The sequence below is a fragment of the Odocoileus virginianus genome, chromosome 6 (genome assembly GCF_023699985.2).
Source record: "Odocoileus virginianus isolate 20LAN1187 ecotype Illinois chromosome 6, Ovbor_1.2, whole genome shotgun sequence".
NCBI lineage: Eukaryota > Metazoa > Chordata > Mammalia > Artiodactyla > Cervidae > Odocoileus > Odocoileus virginianus.
Genome location: NC_069679.1, coordinates 38,648,289 through 38,674,692, shown reverse-complemented (window position 1 = coordinate 38,674,692; position 26,404 = coordinate 38,648,289). Strand labels below are relative to the sequence as shown.

General features: G+C 37.9%; 1 protein-coding gene across 2 annotated transcripts in view; it reads right to left on the bottom strand.

Moving 5' to 3' along the window:
* Nucleotides 1-1,110: 1,110 nt before the first annotated feature.
* RORA (RAR related orphan receptor A) overlaps nucleotides 1,111-26,404 on the bottom strand; it is a 778,196-nt gene continuing 752,902 nt past the window's right edge. For both annotated transcript variants that reach the window (XM_070469195.1, XM_070469196.1), the window contains 7 exons: nucleotides 24,873-25,268; nucleotides 18,655-18,776; nucleotides 16,897-17,029; nucleotides 15,157-15,264; nucleotides 13,564-13,674; nucleotides 12,076-12,188; nucleotides 1,111-10,452 (listed from right to left, as the gene is read on the bottom strand). In XM_070469195.1, the coding sequence (XP_070325296.1) occupies nucleotides 10,288-10,452; nucleotides 12,076-12,188; nucleotides 13,564-13,674; nucleotides 15,157-15,264; nucleotides 16,897-17,029; nucleotides 18,655-18,776; nucleotides 24,873-25,268 (1,148 nt within the window). In that variant the 3' untranslated portion in view covers nucleotides 1,111-10,287. The remainder of the gene's footprint in view (nucleotides 10,453-12,075; nucleotides 12,189-13,563; nucleotides 13,675-15,156; nucleotides 15,265-16,896; nucleotides 17,030-18,654; nucleotides 18,777-24,872; nucleotides 25,269-26,404) is intronic.

Sequence of the window (26,404 nt, the reverse complement as noted above, 5' to 3'; positions counted from 1 at the left end):
AAAGAGAAAAAAATCCAGAACCATAGTAAACACACAAAGACTTTTGTTAACTCCTTAATCATAGATAAATGACATCAGGAAAACAAGCTCACAACTGATGGTGCAGGGAAAGGAAAAAGTGGCTGTTAATCTAGCAAGAGGCTTCTGCCACTCTTGGGTGTTTAGGTTTGCCTCCAGACAAACTGAGGATCCATTAATGTGATTCATGATGTTTGTTATATGCAGTGACTTTGGGGATCATTTCAAATATTTATTTTACTAAGTGCAAGAGATGCTTAGGAATGTTGGTGGAGCAAAAGCCCAACTCAGTTGCCTTTAGTCTGACTTCAGTCTGACTTCCAAATATTTTATAATGTCAGTGTCCTTGAGATTACTTTGAAAATAATTATGATGAGGCATTGCATCATTAAAATTATGTGATATTTAGTTGAAGTTAACTCTGTTGGTTTACTCCTATCTGATCTACTCAAGAGAAGGAGCCAGGCTGGGATGGTACAATGATAGCCCAGGTAATGTCAGATTTTTAAAAAGTCTTTGGCATCCTTAAAGCCTGTGGTATCATTCTGACATTCTCCTTTAATGATTTCTAAAGCAAAGATGACAAAGTGTGATGTGAGTTCAGGTTTTCTCCCCTCCTACATTCAGGGTAGATATCACCAATCAGTCATGGCACTCCTTTGAGAATCCTCATTTCTGCAATTCTGGCAGCTACTATCAACCAATAGACGTTTCCTCACAAGTTGAAATTTCCTTTGCCTTTTCTGATCAAAGGGTAGCTCGATCCTTGTATATGTTTTGTTCCCTGCAAAATAGAGATGAATTATATTTTTTTAAAGTACTACCTTATAGACCAGTACTTCTCAAATGTTAATATGCAAACCAATCACCTGGTGATTTTGTGAAAATACACATCCTGTTTTAGTAGGTCTGGGATAGTGCCTAGGTTTTTGCATTTCTGACAAGGTCAAGGTCATGAGTGATGCCAGTGCCACAGGTCTATGGACCCACTTTGGGTAGCAAGGTTGTCCTACTCCATTCTATGGAGACAGGCTAGAAAACTGTACATGCAACTCAAGAACCAAGAAAAAGAAAGAAAAATGAGGCAAGTGGTCCATTAGAAGCTGAAATTTTATTATAGGATAACAGTACATAAAGCACATCTAAAATTGATGTGTTCAATGCACTTTTAATAAAGGTAATGTAATATTAAAGGTACAGTTTCTAAGTACAATATAACAACATTCATATTAGAATGAAAATCGGAGTATTTAAAAGACAACATTAAATCTCTCTTTTTTACAGCTTGTATTTACAAAATGAATCAAAATATTTTTTTTTTTTAAATTGAGGACTCAATAAAATAACAAACGGCTGGAAATAAGCAGACTACTGTAAGAGTGAATTGAAAAGAAAACCCAATGTCAGTGAAAAGTTGGATGATCCTCTAATAAAGATCATTAGCAAAGTTTTAGTACAATACTATTTTTTAGGATTCCCATAAATGGCTTGCATTTTTAGTGTGGCAGAAAAGGAGTTTTTACATACTGTACACAAAACAGATAGCGCATATTTATAGGTACAGTATTACTGTTTCCGAACTTGCATGTATATTTACAGAAGGCTGAGTTTGTTACTCACAGAGTTTTGTGAAATTTGTGTGCTTAATCCTCAAGACCTACACACAATTAGAATCAGCATTTCACGTGGTCTTTGAAAATGTGGCTTTAAAACTTGGTTGTAGAAGAAAGTATTAACCATAAGGCTTGGCATACTTTATAAATTTACCAAAACAACCCAGGAAAAAAGTTGGAATTGGGGCACACTTGTTGTCATTTAACAATTATCAAATGCTGACATGTGCTGGCCACTGTGCAGACACAAAGAGATACTATCTCTATCCTTAGGAACCTTAGGATATGAAATGGTGCTAAAAAAAAAGTTTCAATCCCTTTCTAAGCAAAGCAATAAGGAATGAAATGATTTGTATTCAAAGAGATTTCTCCTTAAACTGTAGCCAATTCACTTTAAAAGGTTAACTATTAGCATTAGCTCTCATTAACCACATGATTGCATTTATAATTAAGGTAACAGCAACTCTTCCATAAAAATGGAAAATTCTAGAATTGTGGGTAAATATTCAGTGCATGGAAGCCAATAACCATGGCTTGAGAATTTATCACCTTCAATTACAAAAAGTGCAGTAAACAGAAACATTTGCTCTATATTTATAAATTGCTCAAAAATCTTTGCTAAAGATCTTACAAATTCAGTAATATTACAGAACAATTCTAATCAATATTTAATAAGGTTAACTACATCCTTAGTTAGATATTTGATATACGTGGATTTTTTTTTTAAAGAAAGCCAATAGGTCTTGGGAGAACAGGTGAAAGAATTAACTAAGCTCATTATTAAATGACTTTTAAATGAAGGTCCTTCACTCAGTTCATGGAACTGGTTGAAGTCAAGTTAACACAGAACATCCCTTGTCAAAGCTGCTTTATTGCCCATGTTCTGCCATGATAGCAGATGTCTCTATACTTCTCATGGCTCAGGTAGGAGGGGAAAGGTTTATTCTGCCATCAAGCCAACAAGGATATTTTACATAAATGTGTATTATCTATTATAGGAGCTAAGTACACAACTCTGTCAGGTGCCAATAATAAGGTGCCTTAGTAAGAAAAAAAATAATACTCCATTAAACTAGAGTGTTTCTTTAGGATCTTGAAGGCCTGGCAAATTATTTTTCAGCTTAGGAGATATGGTATAAAGCCAAGTAGCAAACATAAAGTAAATGCTAATACATTTTCATATATCCATATTTATAAACAAATTCACCCTATAGATGTCAAATATCCATACTAAGGAAGTAATTTTATCCTAATTAAATACACTCTAGAATAATTTATATCATGATATTATGTATTTAAAGAGAAAAGCATGTCCCAAATCCAGCACTCTGATACAGCTGCCAGTTGGGCACAGGTAGATATATATATATGTATATATATACAAATATATAGTTATACTCAGTGAAATTAACAAGACCCAAAGGTGGTATTGTCTAGGAATAAAAGGGTTTTTTTTTGTTGTTGTTGTTCACAAAAGTAACTTATCTAGCACCACACATCAGAAAAACACAAAAATAGCACACTCTAGTTCTAAACAGCTATGTCTAAAATAGATTATATAGTAAAACCAGTATTATACAGCATATTGTGGATTTGATAAACAGATAAATATTTGCACTGAGTAGGCTGTTTATAATATAACATTTTCTTATCTATACAGAATGAAAGCCAAAAAGTTAACTGTATAGAGATGTGCAGAACAACATTAAATATTATGACTCAAAAGCAGGGACGAAGGTAAATTTGAAAGAAGAGTAAGAGAGAAAATGTTTACAGGCCATTACAAGTTCTTAAGTTAATAGTAAATAAGGAATCAATTGCTCAAGTTGAAGAAAGCAGTAAACAAGAGATTGCATTTACATGCAGATGTCTAAAATTTGTATTTTTTTAAATCTATGCACAAAAGTCATTTGTTTTATTGCTTGACATTCAGTTATGGCTAGATTATTTAACCTATTTTTTTTGTACTTTGGAAACAAGAATATTGTTAAAGGTGCCATAAAAATGGACAACATTGAAAACGGTTTGCAAATAAACCACCTAACACTGCAGTTCTTTATACATATTAAAAGCCTTGTCTGGGGTTTGTCGTATGTTAAATATATTTAAACTGGGAAAATATGTTGTTGCTTGAAGCCTCCCATTGGCCCAAACATCCAATACAAAAACACATCTCCACAAAAGGAGCAGGCAGACAATACAGGTACATTTAAAGAAGCAGCCAGCTAATGTCCTAATGTTTAAAAATTTACCACTGTTTTATATGAGATTTCAAACCATTGTGGCTAAGAAGAGAGTTTTAGATTCAGGAAGATGTGTACAGTACATATAGATTTGTGTGTGTGTGAAATCATATTCACTATATTGCTCAAGAATTATCTGCATTTACATATGCAATCTGTTCAATGATAACCAAGTTCGTAGGAATACTATTCATCCATGTTAAAGTAATAACGAGGAGAAAAGAATCACACACGAACACTGCAAAGAACTTAGTTGCTCTCGGAGAACAACGTAATGGCACATGCAGCATGTCAAAGCTAATAGGAAGCTATATTTCATCAGTTCTTAGAAGGGAAACAGAAAAAGATGTGTGATGTTTGTTGTGGCAAACACTAAATGTCAACAGCAAATATGGATTTTCTAGGCATCTCCTTAAAATTCTCACATTCACCTTCTTAATACAAGACTCCATGTTATGTTGCATTGCTGAGAAGACATTGTTTCTATTTGGACTGAATATTCTGTCATTCATTTATAAATAAATAAATGACTGAACGTATTTATTGCTCTAAGTTCTGAGGGTCTGCTTAAACATGGAGATCCCCTCCATCTACAATATCTCCTTAGCATGAAGCCAGGCTTCCGGATTATTTTAAAAACTGTACTGAGAGCCTGACAAAAATGAGCTCACTTACACAAGCAAACAGACCCAGAAGTGAAACCAACTACTTTGTAAAGATAGTGCTTGCCAGCCTTATCTTAAGAATAAACAATAATAGGAAAGTCTCTTTCATCAAATCTGGTGGAATCTCTTTAATAATACTAGTGTTTTGGAAATACAATGAAGATGTGTATCATGGACAGTTAGTAATAGATGATGTACTGTTGCAACTGCATTTATGGGCATATACCCTGATCTGTAGGATAAAGTTGTTTTTATGGGCTTCTGCTGTGTCATATCTTTGTAAGAACTGGGAACTAAATGGTATAATGTGTATGTCAATAACTTCTGTGTGTGTACGTGTATGTGTGTGTATGGGGAGAGAGAGATTTCTGCCAGTTTTCATAGTCTTTATCATCAAAACAAGGTGATGGTTTCTTTTTTATCTAAACAACATGGAAAGTTATCCTAAATTTTGCTTTTCCTTGGGGATAAGAAAACACGTAAAGCTTCTTCTGAAAGTGTACTCTAGGTGTGGAAGAATCAGAGCAAACAATTACACTGAGGTTCACTGAGGTTATGGAAAGTAACATATTGAAATAATTACTTTCAAAATATTTCAAAAACATAAAATGTTACCCTAAAAGCTGGCTCATGTTGCTGTTACATTGGTGGGTTTTGTTTGTCTTTATAGCCATTTGCTCTTATATTAACTCAACAGATGACAAATGTGGAAGTAGAAGACAGTTAAAATCCCCCCAAAAGGAATTTTTTTGTTTGTTTCTAGAGGAGAACACAGTGAAAAAAGGAGTTACTTGCTGGTATTAAAAAAAAAAAGTTTCATCTTTTACCTCTCTCACTGCACTGATAGGCAGGGCTCTTATCTCACAACTGCTTCTAAAAATTTTTATCCTACTATATAGAATTTGAAATACCTTTTAATATATAATGCTATAAATAAAATCTATCAATAATATTTTAATTATTAGAGAAACAGTGAGTGAAGTATGCAGGACTGTGTACGTTGAATGATGCTCTTGGTTGGTTATGACCTATTAGTTTATCTTTTGAACATACTGGCATCACTTTATACTGCTCTGGAAGTTATTCAATGTTTTTAAGCACATAAGACTGAAGAACATATACATTTTGAACAAAACAAAATGAACAACAGTGAGGTTTACACACACACAGTTCTACACAGTTCACTTGTGCCTTGGAGGGATAGTATTATCATAATTATTAACAATACAAAACAATTTTGTCCCAGTAGTACTGGCCACCCTGTTTTAAGAGTTTTAGAAGATCCCTGAGCGCATTGTTTGTTTCTTATAACCCGAACTCCAAAATGATAGGGCTTCTATTATTGATATCAAGATGGATTGTCATTCACAGTAAGTCAATCGTAAGGTGCTTATTTACCCATTTTTTTTCCCACCAATCAGCACAAAGAACTGTCAGAAAATAATTTTTTATTATCTTCAAATAATAGCATTGGAAGGACACATGATTTAAACAATCAATGTTTGAAACAGTGGCTTTAGGATTATTATCTGGCTGCCCCTCAACAATAACAAGTGATTCAATCGACATTCCTTAGCCAAAAACAAAAGGCAAAAAAAAAACAACCAAAAACAAAACAAGAAACAAAAACCAAAAAAACTGTACAAATATGTAATTTTCCCTGAGGGATCAAAGTACACCTGGAAGTGCTCTATGTACATATTGCACTAGAGAGGAATGAAGAACATGTGCAAAAAAGCAACAACGAGAGAAGCTTACATCCTACTTAAACCTTTTCATTAAAGATTCTACTAGGTTGTTTTGCATTTTGGAATGTCGGAACACAAACAGCTATTCCTTAAGTCTAAAACTAAAAACACGTATTTCTACTATGGCACATTCAATGAAATAAAAAGTTCTCCAAAGACAGATAGACAAATTCCATCAAGAAAATAATACAAAGTTTGTTTGTTTGTATTTCTTTTTTTAGAAAATTACATTACTTTCTTTCTTTGTTTCACATTACAAAATCTTTTTTTTCTTTACACAAATCACATTTTATTGCAGGAATATTTCAAGTGCCATCAAATATTTATAGAAGGGTTAAAAAAATAGAAGTCTCTCTAAAGTGGTCCAGACAAGGCTTTGTATAGAATAAATCTTTTTTTTTTCCATCTTCTAGTTTTGATTTAAGTATTTTGAATACATTTTCTTTTCCATTGACACTTAGTAGCCTAGAAGCGGTCCGACACATACACATCATACATACAAAAACCACATGCGCGCGCGCACACACACACACACACACACACTCCCTCCTCACCTGACCCTCAGCCCATCCCCATACGCTCACAGAGATCTGAATATCCACACTATAAAGAACAACCAAACTTAGAAGCAGTGTCTTAAGTAATGTTTTCTTTAAGTTAGAAAGGGTGAATTAGGATGCTGAAGACTTAAAAAAAAATCCACACCTTTAAAGCAAATTAGGATGCTGAACACTTAAAAAAAAAATCCATAGCTTTAACCACAATTTGCAAACTGCCCCCAAAAGCACTTTCATCTGCACTTTTGATTTCATTGTGACCAAGGCCAGTTTCTTCACAACACAATGCAACCATTTGGACACCACTGTAACCGAAGGTATTCAGGCTTTGTGCAAAAGCCTTATTTACCATGCGTTTAAAAATTGTATAAGAGGCATTATAGCAGTCAGGATAACAATGATGTGATTCCAATCTTTAAAAGACTATTGGACATTTACGTTTAGGCAATTTTAATTACAAGAACGATTAAGAATAATTGTTCTATATCACCAAGTATTTTGTGTCATCACACAGGTATTTCTATAATAAGGAAGAAATTAAAAATACAAAGTTTTCACATCCTTCTCTGCACTTCATATTTTTTCAACAAAAATTGTTTAACTTCAGATCCCAACTTCGATCCGTGTAATAGTTGTTCCCTCATCTCACCGAGCACGCCTCTACGACTCTGTTCCTACACTGTCGATGTACTTCATCTTAAAGTCCACACCCTGTTTTTCTTTCACAAAGACCTAGTAGCAGCATCATGTCAATGTATCTTGGTTTACTCCAAAAGCAATGTCACCATGGAGTGACTTACTGAGATTAGAGCATTTTTGTTTTTTGCATTAGGTACATGCAAAATCCTTTCTGGGAAAAGAAATTTATGTTCAACATTGTATTCTCTCTCACCCTCAGAGAAGTCCAATTAGCTCTCATCATTTCACAAATGGACACTGGAATTAGGTTTAGTTGCTCTTTAATGCACTAGCACCTGAGGCTGGTCATATTCAGAAAGCTTTGGTTAAAAAGAGGTTAATAGACTTTAATAAAATCATCCCCAAATTTAGTGAATCAAAATGACAAAAAAACAAAAACAAACCCAAAGCAAAATAAAACACACTGTTTCTTCCCAAAAGGAGAAACAACGGGGGCGGGGGTGGGGTGGGTGGGAAGGATGAATAAATAACTGAACTAAAGTTGGTACTCTATTCAGAGTATAAATACTATTGATTTTTCAAGGAACTATGTTTATTTAAATTAAAAATTTGATTTAACCCTTCTTGCCCAAATATAAATACTATACTTTGATTGTTACCTCTCTAGATAAAGTCACATAAAGTTTTATATGCTTGTAAGAAATTTAAGTAAATACTATTCTCATCTTCTACTTATGCTTAAACCCTTACTGTATTTTTGAAAAAAAAAAAAAACAACTTTTGTTAAAAGATGTTATTTAGGCTTCATACACACTTCTGTGTGAATAGTTCCTTCCCCTTTTCCAAGTCCCTCAGGAAACAAGTCAGAAAGTCAGTGGAGTTAAAAACAGAGTGGAGGGCTCTGGGTGACCCAGCAGGAGTTGAATTCCTGCAGAAGATTGGAGGATGGGGTAAGAAACCCTGGTGGTAGAGGAGATCCTTTCTTCCCTGTAAAAGGGTGCTAGGAAACGCTCACCTTTACACTATGGGAAGATGTTCTCTCTTCTCTATAGACATGGTCTTTGATGTCAGGCCAGAAGTTTGAATCCCACTCCAAGTGTGACTAAAATCATCTAAACGCCTATATTCTCAAAGGTCACTTATTTTGGAATATGCACACTTGCCTTATCAGACTGTTCCTTTCCCCTTCCCCCCCACTGGGAATTATGTAAAAAACAAAAAACACACACATACACAAAATTAAACAAAAACAACTCAATATTTCTCACCTGAATACAAAAGCCAAACTGTCTTCTAAAGATTTAATAAAATAAATTACAGTCCACAGTTTTCTAGTGAAGATAAATACAAAAGAAAATGTTTGCAGCTTGCATCGACTTCACTTTAAAGACTTAACAATAGTCAACATTTAAATAACAGAAACTGGTTCAACATCATATGTTTCCTTTGCCCTCCTGTCCACTGACTGTGAAATATGGAGAAGAGTGTTCTAGAATGACACCATGGAGAGGCAGTTAGTCTAGAAACCATTCACTCTGAAAGTCTCAGGGTTCCTAGATGATACCAAGAACATAACATTCATGAACAAAATGCTTCATGTCTTCACACATGGGGAGTGTGCGTTTGCTCCAGACGAAATCTTTGGGTCCTTCTTCTACTAAAAGCTAGATTCTGATAAATATTCTGGTTACTGATCTGTTCTTAAAGCCTAAGAATTCCAAGTTGAGACTGAGTCTACTCAACTGTGTAAAATGAGCACCCCCCCCCAATCTCCATGAGGTGGCATGTTCAAAAACTTTTGAAAAATACTGTGCATGAGGGTGTAAATCCACCCGAATCAATCACTCAACTTTGTATGAAGCATAAACACATCTATCCTTAAACTTATCCAAAAGCAAAGTACAATTTAGGGAGAGTTTTATGTCTAATTCCAAATTCACATGTAAAAAAAAAAAAATTAATCCAACAGCATGATTTCTAGATATGACCAGCCAGTCTTTTAAAAATAATTGTGTAAACAGCAGCATAAATACCTCCCGACGTACCTTCCAAGCCTTCTCAGTTAAACTTGTGTTTCTGGTGCACATGCGACACGACAGTGAACACGCTAGCATTTAATTTAAAGAAAAAAGGTGCAAAATGAAAGTGCCTTATCAATTCAACAGGAAAAGCTACTCCAGTAACTACATTTTATATTAATTAAAACAATATATAAACAATATCTCTTTTTAGCTATATATAGTCTTCATGCCCATTTACCCTGTAATATATTATAATGCTATTGTTGCTAGTGCCATGGACCCTTTTCGTGCCATCCTGCTGACTGGCAATAATCGGTGAAAAAAATAAAAACTTCCTTCATGAGACAAAGAGCAAGTTGTGCAAAGTAATGCCGCAACCTCCGCTATGCACACCAGTCACCGATTAGTGCTGGACCCTCTGTGGTTACCGACAGATGGGTGACTCTGTAGAAAGTCTGTGGGCAGTGAGCTACAAGAAAAGGACATCTTCCAACTTTAGTACCCGCCTTCTGTTGTAAACAGAGGTCAACGATCAAGAAGTCGAGACAGAAAAAGGGTCCATATCTGTAGGCATAATGGAAATCATATGCATGAGAAAAACAAGTTCAACTTTTATTTGTTTTCATTGTTTCCCCTCCTTTGCCTGACCCCGATCACCAAAGGATGTGCAGTGTGTTGGCGCTCCAGGTCTGTGCAGGGCCATATAAAGTGTCTCGGTTAATTGATTTGTTTGCTTTTCATTGTTTGGACTTCAGACATTCTAGAAGTGCTTAGGTGATACATTTACCCATCAATCTGCATGGCTGGCTCAAATTCTGAAGTGAACAACTCCTTGTATAATGGAGGAAAATGAAGTCGCACAATGTCTGGGTATATTGCTTTAAACGCCATTAGCTTTTCTGTATGCCGTCCACATAAGGCTCTTAATGTAGACACCTTGCATATCAGCTGTAAGTGCAAGAAAGGACACGGGGTCAGAAGAGAAGTGATGTGAGAATCAAAAATCAGGGAATCTCGACAATCGTCACAACACTGTTTACAAAGATGAAACATACTTGAAACAGCTTAAACATCTAGTAATAGAGGGATGGTAAAAATAAATGATATACTCATAGAATACCAGGTATATGTTAAATATGATTTTGAAGACAAATATTGTCTTCAATAATTTGTAACCCGAAAAGATGATCATAAGCAAAAGAACTCAAGTCTCTTACTTCCTCCTCCTATTCCAACATGCTTTCTGCTCTATCATCCTGAACCCTGCCTTTTACCCCTGGGGAAAAGGAAGAGATGTGGTGAGAGAGAACAGAGAAGTGGGCCAAGGGGCAGCCACGGGGAGACAAAGTCACTGCCACTACAGGCAAAGCCATCTTTAGATATTTTATGCAAAAGGAATACTAGCCAACTCCAACAACAAGTTTCTTCGCTAGAAAGAGCTCTACCTAGAACAAAGCAATTCTGGGTCTGAGCAAAAGGCCCTGGTTTGAAAAAAAAAAATAAGTTAACAGGACTGGTGGAGTCTCAGCACTGACTGTTTACCTGCTGAGGACAGTAGCATGACTTGCACAAATGCTTTTTAAACTCTAAAGCACTGTACAGCACAAAATATCCAACTCAGAATCATCCTAAGAAATGTTTCACCAGAGCATCGATCTTGACCATGTGTTATGTGTTAGGTGCTCTCTATAATCAAAGACCCTAATGGTATCCTGGCACTGGGGCAAGAAGATGAAGGGTTCTTCTTCCATTTCCCATTCCTGCCTCAGTGTCTCATTTAATAGATGCAAAATCAAAAACAAATTGCAATTAACCCCCAACTTCTCCTTTCTGACCTTGCCTAGCTATCAGGAGAAAAGAATGAAAGTAAACAGGAAGAAAACCCCAAACCTTTCAAATAATCATCTGGAACAATAAAACAAATAAAATAATCCAAGAAGAACAGATTTTTCTAAGACTAAATACATACTACTAGCACTAGCACCAAAGGATATTAGCCTATTTTAAATTGCCATCCTAATTATATCTTTATTGTGAAAGATAATAAGCACAAATGAAATCTTCTGTTTTGCATACAGGGTAGTAATGAGAAATTGATGAAGAAAATACAAAAGTCATTTACTGTTGATTATTAATGAATTTAATGGAAATAGAACTAAAATTAAAATAGACGGTTACTCTGGTTGCTTTAGTCCTTCATCACTTCCTTCTTCTAAATTCCAAGATTTAAATTCTAAGTTCTCTAGTTTATATCAGTGTGGAACATTAACTCTGCTTTCTGCCCATCTCTTATGGAATAGTTGGGGGAGGGTTTCAGAATGATTAGTGCTTTAAAAAATATTCTATCATTGCTCCATTATTCCAGGACACTTTATAACCAATGATAATAAATAGAACTTAACCTGAATTTTGGCACAAGAGAATTTTCTGAAATGGAGATACTTCTTTCTTTTCAGTAGCTTGCCACTTACTGAGGATTCTGGGGTCTGGTGGGATGACTTACAAACATGATTGGTGTGATCATTGGCAAGAGGTAATCAGCTGTGTCAATTGGAAACCTTTGGCTCTCACCTTTGTTAGTATGCCATCTTCTCGGTGATTCTTCTGTAGGACATGTTGAAGAGCTAGCTGAATTTTCTGTTGCAGCTTTTCGATTTTTACCTTTTCCTGCAGCCATGAGCGATCTAAATGTGAAAAACCAGACTCCTTAGTATTCTTCCAATTGGTGTCAGAACACCCAATTCCTCCTGACTCTTAGATATAGATTATTACACCACAATACAGAGTCAGGGACTACTAGGCCACTTTCACCCCTCATTCAAAATTTGCTCCTAAAGAAGAAGAACACTAATCTACGACACAAAACAGAGTGCTAAGCCTTTCCATTTTTACTGACATCTGAAGGGAAGGAGGGTCCTCCTCTTCCAAAAAGATAGTCATTTCAATCTAAAACCATGCTCAAACAAGTGCAAATGAAACCACCACCACCCCTCAACACTTTCTGAAAGTTACATTTCTGAAGGAAATACTCATATCAATTCTCCTAGCCATTCCAAAAAATATGAAAATTGTCTTAAGAGTACAAGGCAACTAAAATTGTCAAGAGAAAGCCAAATTAATTAAGGGCTGTTAGTTTAGGATAGAGTTGAAGGAGTGTTTTGGGCCTAGAAAAGAGGACAACAGTCTCAAAGGCCCCTCGCTGAATCATCTAACTTCGGAGAAAACAAAGCATAACTTTAGTTCCATCCTGATGCTCCAGGCCAGTTGCATCTATCTGGGACTTACCACCCCCTGTCCGGAAACCTACCAGCCCCTACACCCGCCCAGAAGACTCATCACCCCCTGCCCAACTACAAGTGTCATCTCAACAAAAGAATACTCAAAATATCCCGCCTGATTGACGTTTCCCTTATCGCTTCCACAAACCTCCCTATAAGTATGAAGCCTCCCTGATCCCTGGCGCTCAGCCTGGTCGTTAGGCCGACTGTCGCCCCTCCTTGCCTGAATAAAGGTAACCTACTTCTGTTGAGGTCGTCTTTCCTTTTCTGCCTCGCCGGAACTATGCCTTACAAGAGTCTTTATGACTAAGAATTCCAAAAAGAAGATAGCAAGTTTTCAAAAGTGATTATCACCAAGAAGCAGTACTGGTTAAAAACAGAGATTAAATTCAGATAAACTTGTGGATGACATCCAAATGGACTTTAAGAAAAAGGAGAAGATTTTAAACACCACATTTTCTTGGAGATTGGTGTTTAAGGACGGCAAGCCTACTCTGCCACAGCCTTTCTCTTGTTATCAGAAGGTTAACTGTAGACAGGATTTTACTCAATTCTCATCTCTTAAGAGTTTATCAGAATGGCATGAGGTCTTCTTAAAATAGTACATGTACAAATGTGTGTATCAGAGGGATTGTTACCTGAAAAACTGAAAATTAGATTTTAACAAGGGTGGCAGTCTCTCTTTGTATCCCCCTGAATATACTATAGCCGTTATAAGTTGTGTACTTGTAAAAATTCTTTACCTGGACAATTTAAAAACCGTTGTATTTGGTTATCTTACCTGCTGACATCAGGACAAATGCAGAAAATAATGCAATTTCATCTTCAGTCAGGTGCATAGAACATAAACTCTTTCCAAATTCAAATACAAAGCTAATAAAGTCTTCACAACCTGCCAAAATTAAAGATAGGTTAGGATTTTAGTTATTAGCCTAGAAAAAAAGATGGAAAAAAGTGAAGAGAGATCTAGTAGTTGAAGATCAGAGAGAATACTAATAACATTTCTTGTAGTGTAATACTTTCAAACCTTAAAAGAAAAAAACAGTTTAGCCACCATCACCATTACTATCAATATCATCATTCACAATGAGAGGAAACTTTAAAAAATATTGTAATTTAAGATATATACATGTATTCTTTTATTGATCACACCATATGGCATGTGGGATCTTAGTTCCCTGAACATGGATTTAATCAGTATCCCCTGCAGAGGAAGCATAGCACCTTAATGACTGGATTGCCAGGGAAGTACCATTGACAGTGAACTTTTATTAGGTGATTACTACGTTAGGTGCTGCTCTGAGAGGATTCTTTGGGCATTCTATCAATAATACAACAGCCCTATGAAGAAAGTATTATTGTTACTATCCCCACTGTAAAGACAAGGAAACAAACTTGGGAAGAAAAGGAATGTACTCAAGATTCCACAGATAGGAAGTAACAGCATGAGATTCAAAGCTAGATGCCTAACTTCAGGGCCCACACTCTCAACCACAGAGCCTAACAGCTATAGTCTGAGATGCTAATTTCACTCATTTTTTGTTTTCCTTAAAACAAACAAGCATGTTAAAACAACATGCTTAAAAATGAAAACAAATGACACTTTATGGTAGTAAAACCATTATAATTATTATAGAACTGAAAACACAGAATGTGAAAGTCCCATAAAATAAAAATCCACCCCCCAAAACTGGTTAAGTTTGGTGTCTGTTCTTTCAGATTTCCATATTATGTGCATATAATTAAATGTCAATGGGCTATTCTCAAGTATATATACCTCTCAAATATATATTCTCAAGTATATATATGCCATTTACTTGTTTTTGAAATCATTTAACAACATATCTTGGATACTATCCCAATTTTAATGACTTTATCTCACTTTATTTAAATTATAGACATCTAAAATAATTTATTTCTAAGGTATATGCCATAGTTTCACTTAACTATACTTTCTTTCTTTGATATCTCATTAACATTGTTATTTGAGGGGTATGGAAGGGCAGACTTTCAGATCTTTGCTTGATTTATGTAGTAAATCATATCTTCCAGTTTACTGAATAACATATCCCCTGCAAACCTGGTTCTTAAAATCTGGAAGGGAACTGGAAGAATATATAACATAAATTTCTTTGATGACCAAATAGATAAAATGAAACTCAAGACCTTTACATGTCATATGGACACAAAGCATTTGAGCTGTGTAAATTTTCTATGGTAATTAATTAGAAAGTATTATTAACACAGGTATGCATTAGTGTATAACATCCTTTAACTCTTATATCCAAAAAAACCCATGATTTCCATTTTGTTCAAGAGCTATCACCCAACTCCCAACTTTTCCCCTAGCCCTGATTTGAAGACGTTTTCTTACCTAAGGATTTGAAGACATCGGGGCTAGCATATTTCCCATCGAAGTACACGGTATTGTTCTGAGAGTCAAAGGCACGGCACATTCTGATAAATACCACCTCTAGAGAACCTGAGCAAAGGCAGAAATGGAATAGGTTATTCTGTCTTGGTGAGTAGATTTTGACCTTAGAGACCCCTTTCTGAGTCAACAGGGCTGGGCTTAGCCCATGGGCATGCAGTCACCTTATCTCTTTACTTAAAAGGGCAGAGTTCACTAGAGTAATTAAAGACTTCTGCCTAAGCTAAGGCCTGTATTACGTAAGAGAGATTGTGTCCTACAATAATCCAGTCTTGGAGTTGCTACAAACACAAGCATGCGTGCATGCTCAGTTGTGTCTGACTCTTTGCAACCCCATGGACTGCAGCCCTCCAGGCTCCTCTGTCCATGGAATGTTTCAGGCAAGAATACTGGAACAGGTTGTCATTTTCATACTCCAGGGGATCTTCCTGACCCAGGAATGGAACCAGCGACTACTGGGTCTCCTACACTGACATGCGGATTCTTTATTATTGAGCCACCTGAGAAACCCAGAAACACATAGACTCCTGTTATTAAAACAAACAAACAAACAAAAAGCCAGGGATATCTCTCTGAATTCCATAAACAGCCATCTTCCTAACAACTTATCAAAACCTCCTGAGGGCCTGGGGCACAGAAACGAAACACAGGTGATGGTTAGGGCTGGGGAATGCAGGTGTCTTTTAAATTAATCTTTTTTTTTAATAATAATTTTGTTTTCATTTATTTTTATTAGTTGGAGGCTAATTACTTTACAATATTGTAGTGGGTTTTGTCATACATTGACATGAATCAGCCATGGATTTTCATGTATTCCCCATCCCTATTCCCCCTCCCACCTCCCTCTCCACCCAGTTCCTCTGGGTCTTCCCAGTGCACCAGGCCCGAGCACTTGTCTCATGCATCCAACCTGGGCTGGTGATCTGTTTCACTATAGATAATATACATGTTTCGATGCTGTTCTCTCGAAACATCCCACCCTCGCCTTCTCCCACTGAATCCAAAAGTCTGTTCTGTACATCTGTGTCTCTTTTTCTGTTTTGCATATAGGGTTATCATTACCATCTTTCTAAATTCCATATATATGTGTTAGTATGCTATAATGTTCTTTTTCTTTCTGGCTTACTTCACTCTGTATAATGGACTCCAGTTTCATCCATCTCATTAGAACTGATTCAAATGAATTCTTTTTAATGGCTGAGTAATATTCCATGGTGTATATGTACCACAGCTTCCTTATCCATTCGTCTGCTGATGGGCATCTAGGTTGCTTCCATGTCCTGGCTATTATAAAGTGTTGTGATGAACATTGGGGTGCACGTGTCTCTTTCAGATCTGGTTTCCTTGGTGTGTATGCCCAGAAGTGGTATTGCTAGGTCATATGGCAGTTCTATTTCCAGTTTTTTAAGAAATCTCCACACTGTTCTCCATAGTGGCTGTACTAGTTTGCATTCCCACCTCAAATTAATCTTTTCACAGAGAGAAGAAGCAAAATGGAGGGAATGTTTCCTTCAAAAATCTCAAACATTTAAAAAAAATCCCTTAGTTTCTGCAAAGTGAAACCTGAGCTATTATCATTTGGAGAAAAACTGTTCATGACACCTTCCTTACCAAGCATTTCTTTAATAAGCTGGTGAAAGCAGGTTAGGAAGAGATCTCAAAATTCACTTGCAAAGCACATACCTGCTTTGAGAAGCACAATTTGATCGTTTTGACATAGTTCCATAAATCCATCAATGCGTTTGGCAAACTCCACCACGTATTGTATAGCTTCTGTAATTTTGATGGCACACAATTGCCACATCACCTCCCGCTGCTGTTGAAGAGGGAAATACATTAACATCCACAGTTACCCATATCCTTGACACAGTTGTTCTAAGTTTTCCTATTGTGTACAATCCTTCTTTGGAAATAGATTCCCAAAAGCTAGAGGATTTAAGAATAAACAGTTGGCCAGTTACTTGGGTTACAATGATTGCTTCCAAGTTCTTTCTCATCTCCTTCAAGTCCTCTCTTGCCATCTTGTTAGCAAAGGGTAGGGGGGAGATGTTATGGGCATATATGCAGCAGCAGATGAAAACCCATGTGAGGAAAGTCACGCATGCCACTGCTTTAACCCTGGGCCACAGAGAGCGGGAAAGTAGAATCTCCTTTTAAGCAATTACTTAGCCTCGGGGAATTTCATACCACTTTACTTGAGGAAGACAAGAAAGGGGGAGTCAGTTACATTTTCTGTGCGCCTGCTATGAGCTGGGTGCTTTCTGACATCCTTGTCTCATTTCACTTTCACAAGAACGTTTTTCCATTTGCCATAAATGAACACAAACACTCAAAGAGGTTTCACAGCCAGGAGGTACTGCAGCTGGGATTTAAACCCCAGCATTTCTGGCTCTGAATCCTATTTTGCACACCTTGTGGCTGTTTAATGCTTTCCTGCTTCCCATTGTAACTGTGGCTGCTGGTGTTATCTCAAAGGCAAACAAGGTGATATGCTGCTATTTCCCAACCTGTCGTGCTTAATTCCTTTTTATATAGCCACTCTCCAATTTAGTTACAGGCTAACCTAGGTCTGTCTTGCTGCTCACTTACTTCCCCAATCGTAGTTTAAGGCTGTTTCCACCAATATAAGAGGGTGGGAGAAGTACTGAATTAGGAGCCAGGGCTCATGGTCTAGTCCTGATGTTTTCAATCTCCAGCCATACACTAAGGGATGTTAGCTTCCTTGAACGTTAAATGAAGAGGAGGATTAACCTCAATAATCTCCACGGTACTTCCTAAGCCAGCATTTCCATGATTTGGGGGTGGGCGGGGTGTGTGTGTGTGTGTGTGTGTGTGTGTGTATGTGTGTGTGGAAATCAAAGCATTTTCTTTTACTAAGGGCAGAATGGATAATTAAATGTCCCCCTTCTCCAGCCCTGCCCTGAGCAGTGTGTTTTATAGAAAAAAATGAGTGCCAGCAGCACTACTTGTCAGCCTCATATTGCTAGATTCAGGCTGGAGTTAGGATCATAGCTTCCAAATCTCTTTTTTTTCTTTTAACACATATTCTCTAAACTCCTTTTTTTAACCTCTGAAAGCATGAGGCTAACATTATTTTACGTCAACTTCTAGACCGTGAAATCTCCCATTGTGACATTGGGAAAAATCCCAACTCATTGAGGCTTTTGGAAGCAACTTAATCTAGCCCCCAGTAGATAAGTGATGGGACAAACATGTACAGTTATCAGAACAACAGAATCTCTGTGCTATTTCTGAAATTTTGCACAGTGACATTCCAGTAAGGCAACAAAGCCCCAGGAATATAATCAGCTCTGGAAGAAAGATTATTAAGTAGAAATCTGCTATCTGATGAAAGACATTCATTTTTTGGTCTGTTTGTATTCACATCTTCTACATGTCCCAGCGTTGCCTCAATCTTAGGTAAAACTGTTCAGAGCCTACCTTGTTTTGATAATTCTCAATCTCTTCCTGCAGAAAGGTCTGCCACGTTATCTGCTGGAGCTCTTCTCTCAAGTATTGGCAAGTTTCCAGATGTGATTTAGATATATTCTGTGCAAGGTGTTCTAAGGAGAAAAACAGGAGATCACAACATGAAAAGTCATTCTTCTTTGGATAATCAGTGTTTTACTTAGTTATTCAATTTAAAATGTAACAAGTACAAAGCAACAGGCTGAACCAGGTTTAATTATCTTGACATATTTCAGTAAGTAATCTGGAACTATTCTGCGTTTTAGAGCAGGAAGAAGGACAGGCAAAGCCAACATTTAACAATAAGACTGCATGCCTTCAAAGAGCCTGCTAATCTTGACCACCTTCTGTGCCTTACACTAGTGTCTGGGTGTGAGCAAATATCGACCTAGACAAGTGTGAAAAATGACTGACACAACCTCTACTTGGCATTTTTATGAAGATACATCTGCCACATACATTTATGGGGGGGATTACTCTTGAAAAATTAGCCAATGGTATTTTTTATGACGACAATTATGTGTGGTGTTTGTTTTTCCTGCAAAATTCAGAACAAGCATTGCTGAAAGCCTACCCAGTCGCTATATATAGTGTGGTGGTTAAGAGCTGGACTTTGCAGCCAGATTGACTGGGTTGGAATCTCAGCTGTGCTGTTCAGTAGTTCTGTGATCTTAGGTAAGTTACTTCACCTCTCTGCTTCAGTCTCCTGATCTGTAAAACGAGAAAATAGTACCTATTTCATAGGGCTTCTGTGAGAATTAAAGGAATTGAGCACTCAGAATAGAGAGGATAACACAGCACCTGTTACAGAAAACATTTGTTCTCATACTGAAGTGTAAGGATTTTGAAGACATTAAGGAAATAGAAGCCAAATAATTTCTCAAGGAACTTATAATCTGGTGAACATGTACAGACACACAGAAAGGTCAATTTAAGACATTAGACAATAAAGCATGAGGTTGAATTATATGAGAGGGGAAAGAAAAACAAAGGTAATAGGTGCTATCAGGGAAGGGAGAGATGAGTGAAATTAGGCGATGCTTCTAGGCAGACTGGATTTGTACTGGATCCTGAAGAATGGGGAGGTTTTGGTAGGCAGAGGCCAGTGGTGTGAGGTAGTGGGCCAGTTCCACATTCGAGGGATGGTAATTGAAAGAACAAATATGACATTTGTAGGAGATAGGAAGATTTGATAAAGTGATGGTTCAAAACAGGAATATTGGTAGGTAAGAGTCCAAATCCTGAAGGACCTGAACGTGGAGACTGAGTATGGACTTGATTGACAAAAGGAGTCAGTGGGATTCTCAAGGAGGAGCTGACATAATGAACATTGTACTTGGGGAAACAGAACATGTAGTTCTGCCACTGGTGGACTAAAGGATGGAGAGGTTGGAGGACCAATTAGAAGGCCGCTGAAATCTAGATGTAAGGGACTAACAGCTTGAAATAAGTTGCTAATAATTGTTACAGAAGGGAAGGACAATTAAAGAAGTATTTTAAGGAAATTCCCTGGTGGCCCAGTGGTTAGGATTCCAGGCTTCCACTGCAACAGGTGTGGGTTCAATCCCCGGTTGGGGAACTAAGATCCTGCAAGCTGTGGGTGTGGCTAAAAAAAGAAGTATTCTAAAGAAAAATTGATAAGATTCCAAGAATACAAAATCATACCCCAAAGTGATCCCTTCCTTGCATCTTGAATATATAAGAAAGTTACTTAAAACAACGGTGCCGAGTGCAGACTTAGCAACACTAATAAGACTATTTATTTAGAAATTTGTTACTGCTTCCCTCAAACAGAATCAAATTTGTTTGTGTGAAAACAGAGCCAGGATCACATAAATGAAGCTTGAAACTAGAATCTCCTTAGAGAAACTGAAACACAGTAAACCTCAACAACCCTACTTGGCAACACATAGACATGAAAACAACATAAGGAAACCTCGTAAACAATAAAACATAAATTGAAAGAAAAAAATAAAGGAAAGAAAGAGACAAACTGAGAGAGAGAAAGAGGGAGAAACCAGTAAATTATGTCTTAGAATCAGTGATGCTTGTGAAGAGAATTGGTGAGTAAAGACAAAAATAATGGGGAAGCTGGGAGAATCCTGGAAGGAGAAGGATGGGAAGAAGCTCTTGGTGTTAGCTTCCAGATCCTGTTTTTTTCTAGTTAACATGGTCAAGCATCTTCTTGTTTCATTTCATCCTAAAGCTTGTCACCCCTACCTGTTTGAGTCCAGCTTTTAGAAGCAATAACAGATGATGCAATGTTCCATGACCAGTAGAGGGCAGTGGCTGCATTCTCACCAGCTGCCTTTGAACAAAATTTGTATTTGATTTGGCAAGTGTAAGATTTTAGACACTTTCCTATTTTTAAGTCTCTATTTCAGCAGAGAAGAAAATGCTCAGATGGAGTAAAAGCTAAGGAATTAGTGCAGTCTCTCAGACAAACAGTCTGGTATAGTGAAATACCTTGGAACTAAGAGTTATGAGACCTGTTTTCTGGTCTGAGCTCAGTAGGATAACTCGTTTTGTGACAAGCAAATCAGCTCAGGTCCCCAACCATGACCGAGCATCAGTAGAGCCAAGGTGTAGATACTTCAGATAGAAAATCCTGACTTCTAAGTCAGAGATTTTCATAGTGGGATGGAACTTTAGATATCATCTGGTCCAAACTCTCCTCACTTTGGAGATAATAACATTAACAATGATGATAAAATTTGACACTGAGGTAGAGTTTACTATGTGCTATGCTCACATATACATACACACATACATATACATATACACAGTCATATATACACACACACACACACACACATATATACACACATATTTTGTCTTTAGTCTTCATGACAACAATTCTAGGAGGAAAGATACTAATGACAATTGTACTAATTACCCCATTTTACAGATGAAAAAACCAAGCCACAGTGAGGTTAAGTGACTTTCCAAGGTGTCATAGCTGGCAAGTGGACAGTGACTCAAACATATACAAAAGCTCCAGAATCTATGCTCTGAATCTTTATATTCCATGGGTAGGGAGTTTACAGCTTACAGAGGTAATGTGACTTACACTAGGTTGTACAACCTACAGCAAAGCTAGAAACACCCATATAAGCTGACTTCTTGCCTCATTCTTTGCCCAACATATCAGTTGTCTCTCATAGAAGGCCTTAGTAATTATAGTAATAAGTGCAATTAGCTATTTTTAATTTCTTTTTCTTTTTTTTGCTACACCAGTTGACTTGTTGGATCTTGGTTCCCTAGTCAGATTTGTTTGTATGAAAACAGAGCCAGGATTACCTAAATGAAACTTGAAACTAGATCCCCTAACCAGGGATGGAACCAAGGACCCATGGCAGTGAAAGCACCACGTCCTAACCACTGGCACGCCAGTGAATTCCCAAGTTAACTTTAAAAAAAAATGAACATAGATTGTTTATCTGGAGTATGTAATTCAGGTACTAAGTGTATTGGGTGGGCCAAAAATTTGTTTGGGCTTTTCCATAAGATGTTACAGAAAAACCCAAACAAACTTTTTGGCCCACCCAATACACAAAAGGCAAAATTTCACAGCCAGGAAGTCAGATATATTTCACTAAAAGTAATGGAGTGTAGATACTATTAAGGAAAGAATTGATCTTAGGATATGTTAATTTATAATTTATTTTCCAACTGCACAAATGGTTTCATTTGTTTCAAATTTAATGACAAAATTTAGCCTAAAATGAAGTCATTAGTTAAAGAAAGAGCAAGGACTTAAACCCTAAAGGAAATGTCAGGGAATTTCGGAGAGCTTTACAGAAGCATTAGCAAAGTCTTTGACCATTTTTAAGCCACTCTTAAGCCCTCAAACTATTTTGCACATGTAAATGGGACAGAAAATCAGAGCCCCATTACATCCTTTTTCCAGATAAATTCTTGTTTAGTTTTGGGTTTGCAGAAAATCCTGATGACGACTTAATTTTATTCATCATGGAAAATGCCACAATACATGTGAACAGTCCCTAGTTTAGAAGAAAGTGGAGAATGGATGAGAGCACAGGGCTCCCAGGCTCAGGGGGAGGTGACAGCTACGGAAGAGGAAAGAGATTGGTCAGGGAAGAGGGGCTGGGGAAACTGAGTGCACTTTCAGCCCAAGTGCCATGTTCAAGGGCCACACACAGGCCAAGCTGTGTGGGTTATCTCCGGATTGAACATCCAACAGGCAAACAGGAGAGATTCACTCGTATTTATCATAAAGTAGATGCACACCTAAAGTGAGCCAGGTCATCTTTCACGATGTCATGTCAGCTTTCAATCAAATCCTTATTCATTTCTGAAAATTTTACTTTCATTACAGCTCTGCTTAAGGTTCAGCCAACCAAGATCTCCTGACAAAAACGGAAGGTTTTTGTTCTAGTTCAAGAAAAAAAAAAAAAAAAAAAATCAAACCTACCTCTGCTCAGCTTGGCTTCTAGTTCAGAGGTTTCTCTGTTAATCAAAAGAGCTGTGCTACACGTTTAATGCTGTGCAGTGGTTAAAGACCAGGCTTAAAATGTCCCTGCTCTTGAGGATTTAAATTTAGACCCATAAAAAGGTACTTGTGTAAAAACCGTAAAGAACATTCAATTTGTTAGAAAGATTTTACTGGAAATATAAATTTCACTTAAAAACTGTTTTGTGGGGTACAGAGGTAGAGGAAACCGTCTAAAGAACACAACCGTTATTTCTGTGAACCAAGGACATCTGTGCTCAAGTCAGAACCTGCTGGTTCTTTTCCACGTGAAGTCTTCCTTCTCTCCTGGCCTTAACTTAGTCACCCCCACGGCAACTAATTGAAATATCCCAGAGGATTATGACCTTGTATGAGGAACCACGGGGTGAAACAGATCAAATTCGCAAACAGCAAAGGTCCTTATTAAGGTTTCTCTAATAATAGTGCTGTACTTAAAAATCGATTAAATATAACAGAGGATGTTATAACACGACTCCCTTGAAATGAAAAGCTTTCCATTGTCTGTGCTAACATTTCTAGGTCACATCTCCCAAGAAGCACCAATGTCACAGGAATGAGGAAATGACAGGATTTTTTTTTTTTTTTTTGCATGGTGAGTCTTCTATGAAATACATCAGTTTTGTCATTAACATCCATCAACAAAATTTTGGAAAGTAAACAAGCCAATTTCCCTTTAATGTTTATAGACTACATCACAGTTGCAAAGGTTAGATGCATACAGGGACTGAGCAGTGATATAAATGCCAAGTGGGATGGACCCATTGAAAGGTGGGAGGCCCTGACTGGAACCAGTTAGTTGTTGACATTTACAAATACTGATCCAATATAATTAGATCATTTCTCCCCCCTCCCACAAGAAACTGAAAATCTGAACTTGCAGATGGAACCCTCCAGGTTTAAATTTTCAGCAACTAATTCAAAAATTGTAAAGCTCGGCACTGGTTAAAAACCATGCCTATGGGCCAGGTTAAGTTGGTGGGTTGCCATTTTTACAACTTTTAGTATAAAGCAATACTTAGAACATATTGAAAGCAATGGAGTTGGTGGGGCCATTCCCTGAGCTTACAGTTTTCTATGGAACTTAAGACCACTTTAAGTTAATGTTGTCTCAGCTCTGAAGCTGAGAGGTCAGTCGGTTTCTTGGATATGTGATGGGAGACAGTGGAGAGTCAAAAGCAAGGGGAAAGGCAGGAATTATGAAGTGCTTCCAAGGGAGACTACCCTGCTGGCTCAGATGGTACAGAATCTGCCTGCAGTGCAGAAGACCTGGAGTCAATCCCTGGGTTAGGAAGATCCCCTGGGGAAGGGAATGGCTACCTGCTCCAGTATTCTTGCCTGGGGACTTCCATGGTCAAAGGAGCCTGGAGGGCTACAGTCCATGCGGTCACAAAGAGTTGGACAAGACTGAGCAACTATCACTTTCACTTTCCCAATGGTAAAGGTGAACTGCCCTTCTAGATGCATCTCTCTCTCTCTTTTTTTTTTTTTTGCCGTGGGGCATGTGGGATCTCAGTTCCCTGACCAAGCAACAAACCAGTACCCCTTGCATTGGAAACAGAGTCTTACCATGGACAACCAGGGAAGTCCCTAGATGCACCATTTTAATACCATAACTTAGTAGAGGAAAGTCAGACATATCCCATTTCCTTCAAAGGGCATGAGCAATACATCCCAACGGAAACACAGAAGCCATTACCTAGTTCTGCCATGGACACAGTTGGGGAAGTCTCTCCATTGGTGAAAGAGCAGTAGGGGAAGAAGCCTGACGCTGGTGTGTAGTCACATATGGGTTCTGGTTTGATTCCATTGATATCAAGACCTGACTGGTCTGGGGAAGGCTGTATGTCCAGATAGAAGCTGCTGACGGCAGAGTCTGCCTTGCTGCCCTCGGGGGTGTGCCCGTCGATGTAGTTGCTGAGGTCATCGTGAAGCTCCGTGAGCCCGTTGGCCGAGATGTTATAGGTGGGAGTCAGCGGCTCGGCTTCTCCAGGCTGCTGTTGGTGGTCTCGCTGCTGCTGCTGCATCCGGTGTTTCTGTACTTCTGCGTACAAGCTGTCTCTCTGCTTTTTCGACATGCGGCCAAATTTTACAGCTGGAAGAAAAAAGTCAAGCCACACCATGTACAATATGTTTTTCTCCATGATCCTCTCTGGTGTGCTTTAGGACTTCCTTTGAAGTTGCAGATAATTTTAATCAAAAACCACATAACCACCAAATAAGGACATGATCCAGAGGTGAAAACGGTCCTACCTCACATAGGCTTGCTCCACATCCCTGATAGCAAAGACATATCCTGGAGGAGCTAAGTTTCAGAAACAGATCCAGGGCTGGTAGAAGAGACCTAGAGCAATGATCACCTTTGTTTTCATGCTGTCACATAACCCCATGCTCAGTGGGAGCTACTGAACTGCAGTTTGATGGGCTTGTTCCCTCTTGACCCAGGCAGTTGGTCTAGACACTTCTTTTCTTAGTGTTCAAACCCGAGCACAGGGATGTGCAAACTCACTGGTCTACAACAGGACACAAGCAGTCAAACCTCCACATGCATTCATTTCACTAATCCATATGCTTAGATGAGTTTCTTTCTGATCAAATAGCCAGATCTGGGGCTTCCCAGAGCAAGTTCAACAGACTGCATGAAGCATTTGCAATTCCCTGGATTACATCTCTGAGTCTACCCCTCGCCTGCTCCTGGGTCATGTGGCCCCTTTGAAACCCTTGGACCCTTCTTAAAAGGATACTTTCTGCTATTCTCATTGAGCCTCAAGTAAAAAAGAATATTAGGATTTTGGAAATGGTAGGCTCTGGGGAAAATCCCTGCCAGGAGAATTTGTTTGCAGCCCTTCTCTGTGCCATGTGGCCTCACATTTAAAGTGGAACAGCAACTGGAGTAACTTTCCAGTTCATTTAGCATTTCAAATGATTTCTCTTGAAACATCCAGATAACTGAGAAAAAAAAAAAAAATCCTGTGATTTCCTGGTCTGAACTCCTCCACTAACCCATTTATTTCTCAGCCTAAGTAGGTATAAATAAAGCCTCTGGTGGAGGGACTAAGGTCTCCTGATTATGGTTAAATTTACACTCAACTGGGTAGATGAATTCACCCATTTGACCGTCAACAAAATTCTGTGAATCTTGGGGCAGGAGGCAGGGTAGATGGAAATGAAGTTGGGAACCAGTGCCCAGCCCAACTTGTGAGATCCTTTTCCTGCCAAGGAGGATGTGGT